Source organism: Solanum verrucosum, unplaced genomic scaffold, assembly GCF_900185275.1.
Source record: "Solanum verrucosum unplaced genomic scaffold, falcon-dt-bn FXZP01000284.1, whole genome shotgun sequence".
In the NCBI taxonomy this organism is placed as follows: Eukaryota; Viridiplantae; Streptophyta; class Magnoliopsida; order Solanales; family Solanaceae; genus Solanum; species Solanum verrucosum.
In genome coordinates this window covers 1,467,976-1,483,990 of record NW_026019936.1, presented here as the reverse complement: position 1 = coordinate 1,483,990, position 16,015 = coordinate 1,467,976, and the positions used below count along the sequence as shown (strand labels likewise).

The 16,015-nt window shown below is 31.0% G+C and overlaps 1 protein-coding gene across 2 annotated transcripts; it reads left to right on the top strand.

Moving 5' to 3' along the window:
- Positions 1 to 222: 222 nt before the first annotated feature.
- On the top strand, positions 223 to 6,345 carry LOC125837236 (E3 ubiquitin-protein ligase RHF2A-like). 2 transcript variants are annotated; one of them, XM_049516403.1, is made up of 9 exons: positions 223 to 386; positions 1,363 to 1,506; positions 1,843 to 1,889; positions 4,002 to 4,064; positions 4,180 to 4,267; positions 4,377 to 4,741; positions 4,845 to 4,949; positions 5,031 to 5,369; positions 6,078 to 6,345. In XM_049516403.1, the coding sequence occupies exons 2-8, from the start codon at positions 1,372 to 1,374 to the stop codon at positions 5,326 to 5,328; spliced, it is 1,101 nt and encodes a 366-aa protein (XP_049372360.1). In that variant the 5' UTR covers positions 223 to 386; positions 1,363 to 1,371; the 3' UTR covers positions 5,329 to 5,369; positions 6,078 to 6,345. The 2 variants fall into 2 exon arrangements, with proteins under 2 accessions (XP_049372360.1, XP_049372351.1); XM_049516394.1 differs by having other exon boundaries at positions 4,842 to 4,949.
- The last annotated feature ends 9,670 nt before the right edge of the window (positions 6,346 to 16,015 follow it).

The following is a 16,015-nucleotide window of genomic DNA, read 5'->3' as shown; positions in this document are numbered from 1 at the left end:
AACAATCATCTTATAAATTGAAATATTCAATTGACACTATATAGACGAATTGAGACGTTTAGATATGCATATTAAAAATTGAAGTGGTTACTTACCAATTGAGGTCACGTAACGTTTGTTTATGTATTATGCCCAAATTTAAAATGTTTGTTGGACAAAATGACAAAAAGTAATAAAACGTGACCACCATTGCCAATTTTCTAATTATTGTCTATTTTGTCTTTCCTTATTTCTAAGTTTCAAGGGTTTCTTTAATGGGACCTTAGCAGTCATTTCTCTTATTTTCATGGCAGAAAATATCAGAGCTTTAATCTTTCTAATTCATGGAAATTTTTTCCCTTCCTTTTGACCCATTTTCCAGAACATATTTCTAATTCATTTTTGAGGTAAATTTCTTAATCAATAAAACAAATGTAATATGAAAATTGTAGTTCTTATTGATCTAGTTTATGAGATTGAAATTGTTATGTTTATGGAATTTTAAATTTTTTATTGCACATTATGAAGATTTTTCCTTTTGGTGAATGTAAATATGTGAAATTTCTCTGTAGTTGTATTAAAGTTGGCATTTTTTTCAAGATTTTTCATATGGTGAATGTAAATATATGAAATTTCTTTGTATTTGTGTTAAAGTTTGCATCTTTGTGAAGAATTTTTATGTGGTGAATGTAAATGTGTGAAATTTCTTTATAGTTATGTTAAAGTTTGCAAAAAAAAATTCATGTGGTGAATGAAAATATGTGAAATTTCTTTATAGTAGTGTTAAAGTTCACATTTTTTCAAGATTTTTCATGTGTTGAATGTAAATGTGTGAAATTTCGATAAAGTTGTGTTAAAGTTTGCATTTTTTTCAAGATTTTCATGTCATTGAATGTAAATATATGAAATTTCTTTGTATTTGTGTTAAAGTTTGCATCTTTTTGAAGAATTTTCATGTGGTGGATTAAAATATGTGAAATTTCTATATAGTTGGGTTAAAGTTTGCAAAAAAAAAATTTCAAGATTTTTCATGTGGTGAATGAAAATCTGTGAAATTTCTATATAGTTGTGCTAAAGTTTGCATTTTTTTTCCCAAGATTTTTCATGTGGTGAATGAAAATATGTGAAATTTCTTAGTAGTTGGGGATAAAGATTGCATTTTTTCAAGATTTTTCATGTGTGAAATTTCTTTGTAGTTGGAGATGAAGTTTGCATTTTGATCAAAAAAAATTCTTGTGGTGAATGTAAATATGTGGGATTTCTTTGTATTTGTGTTAAAGTTTGCATCTTTTTTTCCATGCTATGGTGGGGGACTTTCTGATTTTTCTTTCCTTTTCGAGATATCAAGTTAAACGATTTTTGGGGCTTTGTTGCATATGTAAGGTTCTGGAAATGGATGACGAGCTCAAGAAAGTGGAGAGTCATATCACATCAGCTGCAGCTTTTGTGGAAGGAGGAATTCAAGATGCCTGTGATGATGCGTGCAGCATTTGTCTGGAGGCTTTCTGCGAAAGTGATCCTTCAACGGTGAACACTATGAATACTTCTAGAACAAAGTATAACTGCTTGTTAAGTATAGGATTGAAGGGGAGCCTTTGGAGCAACAGTAAAGTTGTCTACGTGTGACCTTTAGGTCACGGGTTCGGGCAGTGGAAGCAGCCACTAATGCCTGCATTAGGGTAGGCGGTCTACATCATACCTCCTTCGGGTGCGCCCTTCCCTGGACTCTGCTAACGCAGGATGCTTTGTGCACGGGGCTACCCCCCCTTTTTTTCTATTAAGTATAGGATTGTTTTGCTCCTTCTGGCCCTTTTTACCAAGGTGTTAAAAACTGCCTAAGATATCTGGTCTGTTGTTCAACAGCTAACAAGTTGCAGGCATGAGTTTCACCTCCAGTGCATCCTAGAATGGTATGCTGTTGCACCAAATATCTTTTTTTTCGTGAAGTTGATTTTGAGAATCTTTTTTTTTGGGAAGTTGATTTTGAGAACCTTAATTCACTGCTCTTGTTATTTTGCATTCAGTAGCTTATTGTTGTTGTCTGGGCTATTAAAATGTCACTTGAAGATTCGAAATCGGGTGAGAAATAGAAGAATAAACTTAGACTTGATAGCTTTTGTGACTGTCCTTTTCGGGAAAGGGGTGGCTAACTGGCTATCATAATTGTGAGTTGGGATAGCAAAACAGAGAAGTAAAAACGATTTTTTTTGGATAACCGTGATGTCCAGGCAAGCTTACACGTTCCTCGCATAGGTACCAGATGACTCTATCCACCAAGGCTTAGACAAATGGGAAGAAATCACCTAGTGTTTCCTGTTTCCATCATCTTTATTGATTTTGAGAATCTTTTTGTCATGAAGTTGATGTTGGTTTAGAAGGTGTGATAAAGTTTAGTCATATCTCGTAATGCCATGATCCACTTGATCTCGAAGTTCAAACTAAGTTCTTAAAGGAAGACTTACTAATTTATCACAAAGTCAATTTCACTAGAAGTTAAAAATAGAAAATAACAAACACAAAATCTCTTCCTACTTGGAAAACAAGATATCCTCCTATGTAGAAAATCACACCTTCCCCCGAAAATCTTTCTAAACTTTTTCATTGCTATATTTCAAGGAAACATAAACAGCTAAGCAAGCAAAAGATGTTGCAGAACTAATGAAACAATAAATAACACTCTGATTAGACAGATTGAGTAGCAGAAGGGAGAAAGGGAGGACAACAGAGAGATATAGGCGAATGAGAAAAAAGTATAAAAAAGCAACAACATACCTAGTGAAATCCCACTAGTAGGGTCTGGGGAGGGTGGTGTGGACACATACCTTACCCCTACCTTGTGCAGAGGCTATTCTGATAGACCCTCAGCTCAAGTAAAACATATCAAAACCGGTTTGAAAAAGAAATACAGTAGCAAAGAGGTCATGTCGAAAATAATGGGGAAAAGAACAGTAGCAACAACAAATAATACAAAAACCCGAAGGAACGGGTAATAGAAAATTCAAAGAATAAGATAATAGAATAGTAATTATGATATTAATACAAGGAGTGTTGACAAAGTACATAAGGGTTCCATTCACGGAACAAGAACTCTGACTAGTTGGAATGCCTAAAACAAATAAAGCTCGATTTGTAACTAAAAGATAAGGCTACACCAAATAGCTCCATATAACATTTTCTTACATTCTTCTGTCAGTTTAGGTGCATAGTGATCATAGAGAACTTAAATCTTCTTTTTGTTTTGTGAGTAAACTTGTAGCAATTAGCACCATGATTACGTTGAACTGGAGACCTTTACACAACGTTAACCATGTTTAATTAATGTAGCTATCATTTTTCCTAAAGTTGTATGATTTTCTAATCACAAATTATTTTTCTTGTTACATACAAATCTACCATAAACAAAGAGGGAATGAATGGACTAGTGTTGTAGAAGCTGGTCTTGTTATTAGTTGTCCAAATTCTAAAGGGCATAATACATAAACAAACACTCAAACTTGGCTTCAGAGGGCAAGTAAGTTCTCCAACTTTGAGTATGCACATCTAGACACCTCAACTCATCTCCACTGTGTCAATTGAACACTCCTACTTACAAAATGATCATCTAGACACCTCGTCCACAAGACATAGTGGAGACGAGTTGGAGTGTTTGGTTGCCAGTTGAGATCAAGTTGAGGTGTGTAGATGTGCACTCTCAAAGTTAGAGTACTTACTTGCCAGCTGAGGTCAAGTTTGGGGTATGTTTATGTATTATGCCAATTCTAAAGTTTTTGCATGGCAACTATCTCATTTCGGGCTGTTTCTCTCAATAAGTTTGCATTATGAATTGGGGTATTTGATATGTTACTTTTTCATGTAATTTTCTTTGTTAATTTTAAATCTATAATCTATATTATTGTTTGTTAAAGTCACGCTTTGTAAATGAAAGCTCGTCAAACCCTGGGACTGATTTTTGTTCTGAAGTTCAAAACTTACATAAATGTTATTCGAGTTTTATTATAATTTGTATAATTTTTTCAAAACAGGCATCAAAGAAGTTCGAATTGTCCAATGTGTTGGCAGCCCTTAAGTCTGAAAGATCCTACAAGGTTCATTTGGCTTCTTTTTCCCTTTCGATTTTCACAAATTCATATCATTTTCATGCTACGTGTTACCTTTGATATTCGACTTTGATCGTCTCCCCTGATTCGAATGATATTGCAGTCAAGAATTGCTTGAGGCAGTGGAACAAGAGAGGAATATTAGGTTTAATCAGGCAAGAAATGCTACATTGTTTCGTCGTCCTACTCTGGTAAATTTTGAATTTCACAAGCTATAATGTTCCTTCTCCTATCTGATTAATGAAATTCCACAAGCTATAATGTTGTGTTGTCTCATTTTCCTTTTTGATTGCTCTCTAGTTGACCACAGGGATGAGTGAGTCTGAACTCGAAGAGCGCATTATTCAGCATTTGGCTGCTGCTGCAGCAATGGGACGGGGACGCCACTTTGGTCAACGAGAGGGATCAAGAAATCAGTCATCTTCCCATGGTCGTCCACATTTTTTAGTGTTTTCATCTCATCCTGATCCATCTCCTACTGCTGCTGCTGAATCGGATTCTCGTCAAGCTATAGCTGATCCTTCTGTTCCTATAACACCTGTCCGCCGTGAGACCACACAGTTCTTGCCTCACCTCTCATCTGGTCAAAGTAATCAACTTTCTGCTTCATCATCTCGATATGCTCGCCCACAAACCGTTAAACAAGAAATATCTGTTGGCGATAGGTATTGATGATTTTCAATCTCTTGGCTAAACATCAATGGTACACATGTTTCTCATATCAAAATTTTTCATTTTCTTTTGTTTGTTTGTTTTTCGTTTTAGAAGCTCTTCTAGTCCATCTTTGACAGAAAACCAGGATACAGAAGGACCATCAGACCTTCATTCACTATCGGAATCCTGGAAATCTCGATTTAATTCAATGTCAATGAAGTATGAATTGCTAAACTTGCTCTTTTGAGTGTGTCATTTTAGAAGCTATAAGCAATGTTGAATGTGGTTTTTGCTTTCCAGATATAGAGAATCAATCACAAAGAGTACACGAGGGTGGAAGGAGAGATTGTTTTCTCGAAGTACTTCTATGGCAGATATTGGTTCCGAAGTTAGGAGGGAGGATAATGCTGGAACAGGTAATGTATCTCGCATAATGGAACACCTCGAGACACAGGAAAATCAAACGGACAACAACATACCTTCAAACGCGGAGCAGAGACACAATGATAATATGGTTGCTCATAACGAAAGCAGATTGAACGGAAATAATCCTACGACTTCCTCCGCAAGTTCAGCTCGGAATGAAGTCACTATTTAATCAGTTGCATGGCAATAGTCCTCAGCATTTCATCTTTGAAAGTAAGCAATTCTTTTCTTTCTATTATCTCTTTTATTCTTATTGTGTCTTTAAAGATGCTTTTTTTTATGAAACATTGGCATAACCGAAATCGGTAGTATCTTGGTTCTTGTCAAGAGTGGCGGATCTAGGCTAGACGCAACGGGGTCTGCAAGACCCATATGCGTCTAGCTCGGACTAGATTGTATGTATGTGAGGAAAGATTAGAACTCATTGACTCGAAATCCTGAATGTGAGTCATGTGACCCTCTTTTTGGTTAACGTCCATGTTCGGTAGAGTATATATTGGATAATACAAGCAAATCATATCGTTGTTCTTGCTATTATCGATCTTATAGACGAAAAAAATCTAGCATCTTTATTGGTGTTTGTGTAAACTTGGATGAATTATTGCTCAAAAGAGATTGAACTAGACCATCTCTTTTTTATATAAAGGATAGCTCAGTGCACAAAGCATTCTACGTTCGTGAGGGTCCGGGGAATGGTCAAAAACCAAAGGGTGTGTACCTTGATGCAATCATTAGTGACTGATTTCACAACTTGAACCTGTGACCGATTGGGATTGATTCTCAGGATCGAGCCCTTATCAGAGGCGTGCCTACCGACACCTGTCAAAGTCTTCGGCTTGCACGACGTCTCCTTCCATAAATCACACAGATTACAACCTTCGAGATTATTGCTTTTATGATGAGATTTATTCCGTTTTCCAGGTTTTTCAGCTCATCAACCTTCCAAAAATGATATGCAAGGACGATAACAACAACAACAATTACGTCTCAATCCCAAACAAGGAGACAATGTACTATATTTTCGCGCTGAATATTCGATGTCTGATCAGAACAAAGAAATGAATAGCCAGAGAAAGATAATGTTTATAGTGTGTACACATAAGTTAAATGTTGAACATTCACTAAAATTTGGCTCTAAGGAGTTTGTCTTGGATTTTCACTTTATATACAACTTGAAAATTTGACATAATTTCTGCAATTAGAGTTTAATAAACCAATTTTTTTTCTATTTTAAAAAATAATAATTCAAAAGATGCTCTCGAATGTTTTTTTTTTTCCGGAAGGTCTCACACCATTAAGAGTATTTTTACATCGTTATGTTGTTTCCTTATCTTGTCAATTTGAATGTAGATTTTGTTCACACGCCATAAAAATTCCCCCTCAAAACAAATTTTCATGTGACCAATAACTACGATCCACGAGTTTTTTTTTCTTAGAGCTCCTCTCCTTATAGACTACAGTCAAGTGGCTTTTACTCCTCAACAAAAATAAAGCCTGAATTCTAGTGTAACTTTCGTCTTTGATCGGTGTCTCTTTCAAGACTCGAGAACTAAGTTTAACATGACCAACTATGAGGATCTACACGTCAATTTTCAAGATCCATTATGTGTTACTCATGTGATCAAGCATTTATCGCCTCCAAAGTTCAAAACTAGCTTCTTCTTGTATATGTGCATCTCTATCTCCATCTCCGAGCTATTTTTGACATGTAAAGGTAATAAATTGAGCGGAATGTCATAATTACTTTTTTCTCTCTCTCTCTTCATATTCGTCTCATCAAATTATCATCTCTAATGTCAGTCGTTGGAATAGGTCAGCCTAGCTAAAAATACTTTTGATATCATATGATATTTTATACTTTAGACATGTCACTCACAATTTTCATCAATAAGCCTTGTATATCGTATCATAAACAATATTATTACACCTTATACATAACTCACAAAATTTTCAACTATCAATTTAGATTTTTATCTTCGGACCCAACAATGTATACCTCTCAAGTGACCCGCCCTGCTAAAGAAGATCGATGCAAAGGTTAAATTTCACCACCTCTATCTACCCAACTAGTACTATTTGATCTACAAAAATCCAACCTAGAAACTTTCTCTCCCCCAGAAAACCCTCTATCCCCAAGCCCCTTTACTAGGTTGGGCAAGCTTTGATTCCCCTACCCCCAAGAAGTTGTTGGTCAGGATCGTGGAACTGTCGTTCGAGAAGTAAGAAGTTGTGTTTGGTCACAAGGATAATAGTTCTTCTTAGGTCAGGGGCGGCCGGACTATAATGCAGCTGATTGTGTAAATATTTTTTATTTTTACTATATTTATTATTATTGTTATTATTGTAATATTATGCAATAATAAAAAATTGAACAAAAAGATTACTAATATTACTTGAAAGTAATAATAAATGGCCTTAGTACTATAATGTCAATCATTATTATCCTTATTCAAATAAGGGTATCAAACCTACCCAAAAAAAAAACAAAAAACTGCCGACAGAGTTCAAGGGTAGAATAGTCAATTAAATATTGTAATCATTAAGTTTCGATTTACGTGATGGTGTTCGATTGACTACAAAATTTAAGAAAATAAATGAAATTTCTAATAGAGTTGTCAATATTTATGTAATTATAAATTATCTTAAATAGAAACATATCAGTTTTTACTAGATAAACTAAAAAGAAAATATCGTCAAATAAATTAAGATGATGAAATAACACTCAAGATTAAAAGTTTAAAATATTTGATTCATTATAAAATTTAGTGTCGGTCAATAGTTTCTGATCACATGCATTGTGTACGTGTACCCTTAAGTACAAATAGAATTATAAAATAGAATTGAAGAGAAAACGATATTTTTATTATAATTTGAGTGCAAAACTTTATGACAATCCAATTCAACCTCTTGTTATATGATGTGAAGTGAACAAAAGATTGAATTAATCAACAAAAAAAAAGTACTATAAGTCCTTTGTGTTACATATTTTGCCCCACGCATCTAACCACCTCGTGTGATTTATTGGTTCCACCAATTAAATATCTAAATTAATAATGTACCTAACACTGTAGAAAGTCTTTTATGGGACTTCATTGCGAGAATATAAGTTTTATTTTTGGAGATAAAAAGAAAATATATAAAATATAGAAGTTGGAATTATTAAAAGAAATAATGACTAACAACAAAAAAATAGATTTATTTTTCTTGCTATTATTCGGTGACTTGAGTTGAGAAATTCAGTATTTCACTGTGATTTTGAATAGCGATTCTGATTCAAAGTTAATTTTATTTTGACTATTTTTGGAGAAAGACGTCAAATAACTATTTATGATTTTTTTCTTTTCTAAGAAAAAATAAAGATTAAGCTTTTTAATTATATTGTAGGATAGTAGATAATCACAATTTATAAACAAAAAGATTACCAAGAAAATAGACAAAAAAAAGTGTGTTAGTTGTATTTATCGTTCTTGAAAACATAATGATCCTCAATTTAAGCTTATTGATCAATAGGTGGATCAAAAAATAGAAAGTAAATACTTTCTCCAAATTAATTGTTATGTTTTCATTTTTGAAAGTTAATATGACTCTTTTAATTGAATTAGATCAACCCAACATTTAATACTTTAAATTAAAATATTCAAAATTGTACGATAAATACTACAAGTTGAAACTTTTCTGATGTTAACTTGATGAAAATATATATTTTAATTGACATGTTTTCTTTATTGTCGTATTTTTTTTTTCATAGCTATTTTGATTTGTTGCACTTGAATCGAAAATCTTTTGGAAACAGTCTATATATCTCCCACTAGGTACGGATAAAATTTGCATATAGTCTATCTTCCCAATTTTTACTTGTGCGATTATATTAAATATATTATTATTATTAATCAAAAGTCACATAATTTAACTCTCAAAAAATCTAACATTAGTAAATCTAATATTAAAACTAATATGAGACTATTTAAGTAGCAATTAAAGCTTATTAATCATCACATAATACAAAAAGGAATTCCCTCCCAATATGTCATGGTAGATAAAAGAAAAGAACATAAAAGACAAAATTCTCCTAACTCAATAATTTAGTATAATCTTTTTTTCTCTTTCAATAAAGATGCTTGTATTTTATTTTTAAAAAGTTTCAAAAGATTGGAAAAGATTATTAAGTCTTTGATATAGCATACTATCTTTGAACACCAAATTTCTAAATAAAAAAATTAATTAAGGTCCAATCTATCATGAAACTCTCATCACCATCATCATTATTATTAGTTTGAGATGAATTATGCAATAATGCTAAAGCTTCTATAAAATCTTGTTAAATAGAAAAATATATGGCCTTCATTTTTATATTTAGGGGTGATTGCACTTTTAATCTCTCGTAACCTCAATACAGCTATCAAATATCAGGAATATCATGTGAAAAAACTAAAAAAGAAACTTTTTTTTGGCTTTGATCCTCATAATATTTGATTAAATACATTTATTCTTTAATTAACTAAAAAGTATGTTTAGCTATTATGCCTCACATAAATATTGATTATACTATATCTATGATTTATTTTACACTTATGATGATATTAAAAAAAATAAAAAATTGCGTCAATTACCAATTGTATTGTACCACATAAAACAATATTATGATTAAGCAATAATAAGAATTGTACAAGAGGATCTAAATCTTACTTAACAAGAATAATAGAGGGCCTTAAATCTTAATACTAGGGCCAACAATTATTCTCCTTATTCAAAACTCAACAAAATAAATAAAATAAAATGAACACCACCGACAGAGTTGAAAATTATAATTTTATTGATATTTGAGGATTAAAAGTGCTAATATTCTTTAGATTTATTACTTTATTTTAATTTTATGTGATGTTTTTCTTTTTAGCTGGTCCCACAAAGAATGATATTATTTTATATTTATAAATAATTTAATTTTAATATTAATAAGATAATTTATAATTACACAAATAAAAAATTTCCACTAAATAAATGTAGAGGCATATTCTTTCTTGTATAGTTAATTAACTCTAGTTATCATATTATACCAAAAAAAAAAGAAAAAAGACATCGTTCTTCCAACACCCATATTAATTTACCAATTTTAAAAAATCAAAAGATTGTTCCAAAAAGATCTAAATATTACTTAAAAATAAATTAGAGGGCCATCAATTATTCACTTTATTATTCAATATTATAAGATAGTTCATTTGATATGCGGAATAAGATACAATATCTCCATATAAAGCTTGAAATAAAATGACATAATATATAAATACGTTTTTTTAACGTAATTTCAGTTGACATCTATATATGTACTTCAACATTGACGAAGTTGGAAATTTTGACTAGCCACCATGTGTTATATGTGGTTACACCACTGTCCTTCAACTTTGAGTATGTATAAATAAACATTTAAATTTATATAAAATTAAATAAATAGACAGATATAAACACAATGAACGTATGTATCGATTTGATTATTTACTTATATAGACCTAAAATTAAAAGACAGTAATAATAATCAAATAAGACTAAATTAAAAATTAAAAAATATATTTATATATTACAACAAATAAAATTATATTGTTTTTAATTGTCGGTATAAATGTATCGTCTGATATTCTTTATTTTATTGTTCAATATATTTTATTTAAAAATAAATAAATTGAACACCGCCGACAGAATTAAAGGGTATTATAGTCATTTTCATAAGCCATAGAAAACAGCGGCAAAGCTGTGGCTTGTCATTCATAATCATGACAATGACAGCTGTCCTTTTTGGTCATCGGCTGCGATATTTTTCTGTGGCTAATATTATCTTTTTTCAGCTCGGCTTCAAATTATTTTTCATATTTCTTTAGTTGAGCCGTTTGTTAAAAAGTAAAATATTTTGGTCGTATTAATAACAACTTTATATATGGTACACTTTTTTTTTTATTCGATAAAAAATATAGGGAAAAAAGATAAATATACCCCCGAACTATCAAAAATGATATGCAAATATTTTCCGTCATACTAGAGCATATATACCCTTTATACTAACGGACACACACGTGTCATAATCTTATCCATCGATCTGACATTTATCGACGGATAAGATTGCGTCACGTGTCCCTATTTAGTCTTCCGTTAGCGTGAAGGGCATATATGCTCTAGTTTTTTGACGACAGGGGCATCAATGTCCAAAAAGTATGACGGAGGAAATCTGTATACCATTTACAATAGTTCGGGGGTATATTTGTCATTTTTCCCAAAAATATATATGATGCAACCTCTTTATATTTAAAAAGTAATTTAGTTTTAGAACTTTTATTTTACATCAATGTAGTTAATGGTAGATTGAAGGTTTAGAAACAGAAGAGTTTAGAAATGATTGAGATTGAGTACTTGGAATGCAAGTTAAGTGACATGTCTTACGAATCAGACGTGGATGTGAAGTTCGATATTTTGGATTGATAATTTAAGGAAATAGAGATATTGATGATGATGTTATATATCGTATTAAAGCGATCAAGGTAGACTAAATAGAGGCTCACATATGGTGTTTTGTTAGACCTAATATGTTGTGTAGGGACAAACATTGGAAAGTCAAGAAGTTACGCGCTCAAAAGATTAAAGTTGTGGAAATGACGATGTCGAGATTAATGTATGGGCATTTTGGGAGAGATAAAATTAGAAACAAAGATATTTGGGATAAGTTATGGGTACCTACCATGGTGGGTAAGATCATGAAAGTCAGACTGAGATGGTTTAGACATGTGAAGATGAGATATACATAAGTCTCAATAAGAAGATATATACATATGTCTCAATAAGAAGATGTGAGAGGTTGGCCACAATGGATCTGAAGAGATATAGAGGTAGGTCGAAGAAAGATCTACATATGTGATTAGATAAGATATGTCACACATGTAGCTATTGAGGACATATAAAAGATGTAGTATTAGCGTAGAAGGTATGTAGATAGTCGATCGATATATAGTTTCCTTATCAGACACCTTATTGATGGTAGATTTTTGTTGTGTTTTACTCCTTCCATTTCAATTTAATAGTCATGTTTACTTATTAAGAGTCAAATTGACTAATTTTTAAAGTTGAAGTGAATTGCATCAATTCAATATAATGAAAAAATTACATTAAAAAATTATACGAAAAGTACTACAAATTACAATTTTTTGTCATGCTAGTTTAATTTAATGAAAAAAATACATTTTAAAATATTGATCAAATTTAACATATTTTAATTCTTCAAAAGAGAAATATGACGACTAATTCGAGACAGAGGAAGTACGTACCTAATTATATTTGTTGCCTTGGTTCTAAAAGTAAAAAGAAATGCTCTCTCCATCCACTTTTTTTTTTTTTTAATGATAAGGGAATCCGTAGCCGCTACCCTTTGGGTGCGCACAGGGTAAAACTCCCGCTCCTATGCAATAGCTCGCAAACCACATAGGAGAGGTAACCCACACTAGGCATGCCCGGTGCGACGAGCTCGACCCAGAAGGCAAACCCCTTGCTTTCGCTGGCAAAGGGTTTCAAACTTGAGACCTCCAACATGGAAGTCCCAAACCCAAACCACTGGGCCACCCCGAAGGGTCTCTCTCCATCCACTTTATTAGTCCATTATACTAAAAATAGATATATACTTTAATTATATTCCAATTTAAAAAATTAAATGTAATTTATTACTTAATTTCTAATATATTCTGATTACATACTAATTATTTCTCAATGCATGTTTTAATTAAATTTATATTTAAAAAGTGATATAATAAAATTATTTTTCTATTTATTACTCTTTAAAAACGTGTCACGTTAATTCTTGACAACTAAAATTAAACGAAAGAGGCTTATGATTGGCTTTTCTGTATTCCACAAGCATTGGATTAAATTTCTTTATGTACTAAAGAAGCTATAAATACAATTTTTGGGTAATATTTATGTCCAAACAAAATCCTATTTTTAATTTTGTTGCAAAAAATCGTCAAACTAGGAAACGCCAAAAAAACTCGAAGAGCATGCATATATCCTTAATTAGAAATCTCAAATTCAACCCTCTTTAAATTTTAAAAATATCCTATAAAAAGTGTTGTCAAAGAAATGAATGCTTATAATTATATTTATAAAATTGTGATTTAAAATTATTTTCAAACTTTGGAAATGAATTCTGATCTAAATAATCCAAATTTGGTCAATTATCTAGAGCAATATTAAAAAGGTTAAAAAATAATAATCTTTACTATCAAATTAGTTAGTGACAAAGATATATTTATTTCACAGGTCTAATCTATATTGACAACTTATTATTAGTTTTTTTCTCTGACACATAATGTCACTATTAAACACAGATACTAGTAATTTAAATAGAAGGAACTATTTTAAATGTTAACCAATGTTCCTCCAAAAACAGGTGATTTTTGTTGTATTTTCATTCAAACCTTGAAAAAAAGAAAAAAAAAATAGTAATGTATTTGTCCAATCATTTAAAAGTTGGTGGTTTCATTATATTCCACATTCAATGAATTCCACTCCAATGTTCCTACTAAAATTCATTTATTACCTTTAAAAATAAAAATAAAAATAAAGGACAACTACTAATAGTATATTAGAATTATGAAGAGATTGATTATCTTATCTAAATTTTATTTATCAGATTGAAATTTAAAATTTGATACTCCCTCCATTTCAAAAAGGATGATCTAATTTGATTTGGAATGACGTTTAAGAAAAAAAGATTTTTTAATTTTATGGTTCTAAATTAAAGTTCTATCAAATGTATCAAAATGTTTTGTGTAAATATGTCATGTGAAAAATTGAAGTTAAAGTGTTGCCAAAAAAGGAAGAGGTCATTCTTTTTTAAACAGACTAAAAAGGAAATTGAGTCATTCTTTTTTAAACAGAGGGAGTATCTAATATCTACTTTCAATTACTAATTATAAAATTATCGAATCGAACTTTGAAAATACTGAACATCTCATACTAATAAGTATTCATTCATTTTTAATAAAAAAATTAAATTCAAACCTTGAATATAAGATCACTATTATTAAGAATACTTTATTTTGTTTTAAAACCTTTTGATGAAATTTCAAATTTTATGAATTTGAGTAAAGTTTTGAAAATACTCCGAACTATTGACTGCCTTAAAAACACATCTCTACTTGCCTAACTAAATTTAGATACACCTTTGATCTACCACATGCATAGTAAGTAATCTTAAACTCTTGTAAGAGCATGAACTCTTAATAAAAAGCCGATATAAACGTTGAAAACACCCTTAAACTTGACGAGAATTCAAGGTTGTATTCCACTCATGTTGCAAGATTAGAAGTGTATTTAAAGTTCAGTTAGTCAAGTAAAAATATTTTTTAAGGTTATCAATAATTCAAAAATGAAACTAATAATTCACATTAATTTTGGGGTGTTTTTATTACTTTTTTCTATAATTTCAATACAAATATCGAACCCCGACAAAAAACATAAAACCACAAGAAAATTGGAGAAAGCACCAAAAAAAGAAAAAAGTGTTGGAAGACAACACGCAAAAAACTACAAAAGGAATCGGCTTGGCCTATATGCGCCGCTAAGCCACCGTTCACAGCTCATTGATTATGCCACTTAACCGTGTGGACCCCATTTACAGCCTGTTCCAACTAAATTTAAAAATAAAATAAAATAAAATAAAACAAAAATAAAAATATTCCTAAACCACACATTTTTTTTTGAAGGGAAACAAAATCTTGACAAAACTAAACTTAGGTCCCCTATATTTTCATTGAGTTTTCTTTGTCTATTAATGATGATAATCGTTCGATCAGTTTATGTGTATCTCGATTGTATTATTAAGTACTTGTTACTTTTCATTGGTGGAGATTGGAGGAAACAAAAATCTTGGCAAAATTCAACTTAGGTTCCCACCAAAAAGGATTTTTATTGAGTTTTCAATTTTTTAAAATCAATAACAATAGTGTTCGATCGAATTGTGTACGTCTTAGTTATATTATCGAATTCTTGTTGTTTCTTACTTGTGGATGAAATCAAATACTTGACAAAACTCAACTTAGGTCCCCCAAGAAGAAGGAGAAGTCACCTTTTCATTGAGTTTTTATTTGTCTATTAATGTCGGTTGTGTTCGATCAAGTTATGCTTATATTAATTATATTATTGAATACTTGCTATCTTTCATCGGTAGAGGGAATAAGAAGAACACTTGGCAAAATTCAACTTAGGTCCCCTGAGAGTGAAGAATTCAAATTTTTATTTTTAATTAATGCACATCTTAATTATATTTAATGATTTTTCTAGTGGTGGAAAGAACCCAACAACTTAGCAAAACTTAAATGTAGTTTTTGAGTAAATAACTTATATATATATTTAATGATTTATTTTTTTTTATAAATATATAGTTTTGAGCACAACTATTGGATTCGATCAAACTCATAAGTTATCCTCTAGCACAACCTCTAGTGGGGTAAGTATCCCTTTCATCATAACTCGTAAAAATCAATTTCGAGCTCTAAAAATGAAATTGTTTCCCATAAAAGTGAAACTTTTGATCACAAAATTATATTAGTTTATTCTCAAAACGGGTATATGATTGAGAAGAGTACTATTGAAAATACCCCTAAATTTGATATGAATTATATTTTTCATCCCTAAAGTATTAACAACCTTAAAAGCACCGTGAAATAGTGCTTGGTTAATTTGCGCTTGTCTCAATTATTATATCAAATATTTTTTACTTTTCACTAGGGAATCAAAATCTTGCCAAAACTTAATTTAGGGCCCCCAAAAAAGAAGAAATCAACATTTAACTTTCCTTTTTTAAAAAAAAATTAATAATAGTGTAA

Bases quoted from the DNA above. Each gene is read 5' to 3' on its own strand.
- LOC125837236 (XM_049516394.1), top strand. From the start codon at position 1,372: ATGGATGACGAGCTCAAGAAAGTGGAGAGTCATATCACATCAGCTGCA. The intron at 1,890-4,001 runs GTATGCTGTTGC...TTTTCAAAACAG, and splicing joins CTCCAGTGCATCCTAGAATG to GCATCAAAGAAGTTCGAATT. The intron at 4,268-4,376 runs GTAAATTTTGAA...ATTGCTCTCTAG, and splicing joins TGTTTCGTCGTCCTACTCTG to TTGACCACAGGGATGAGTGA.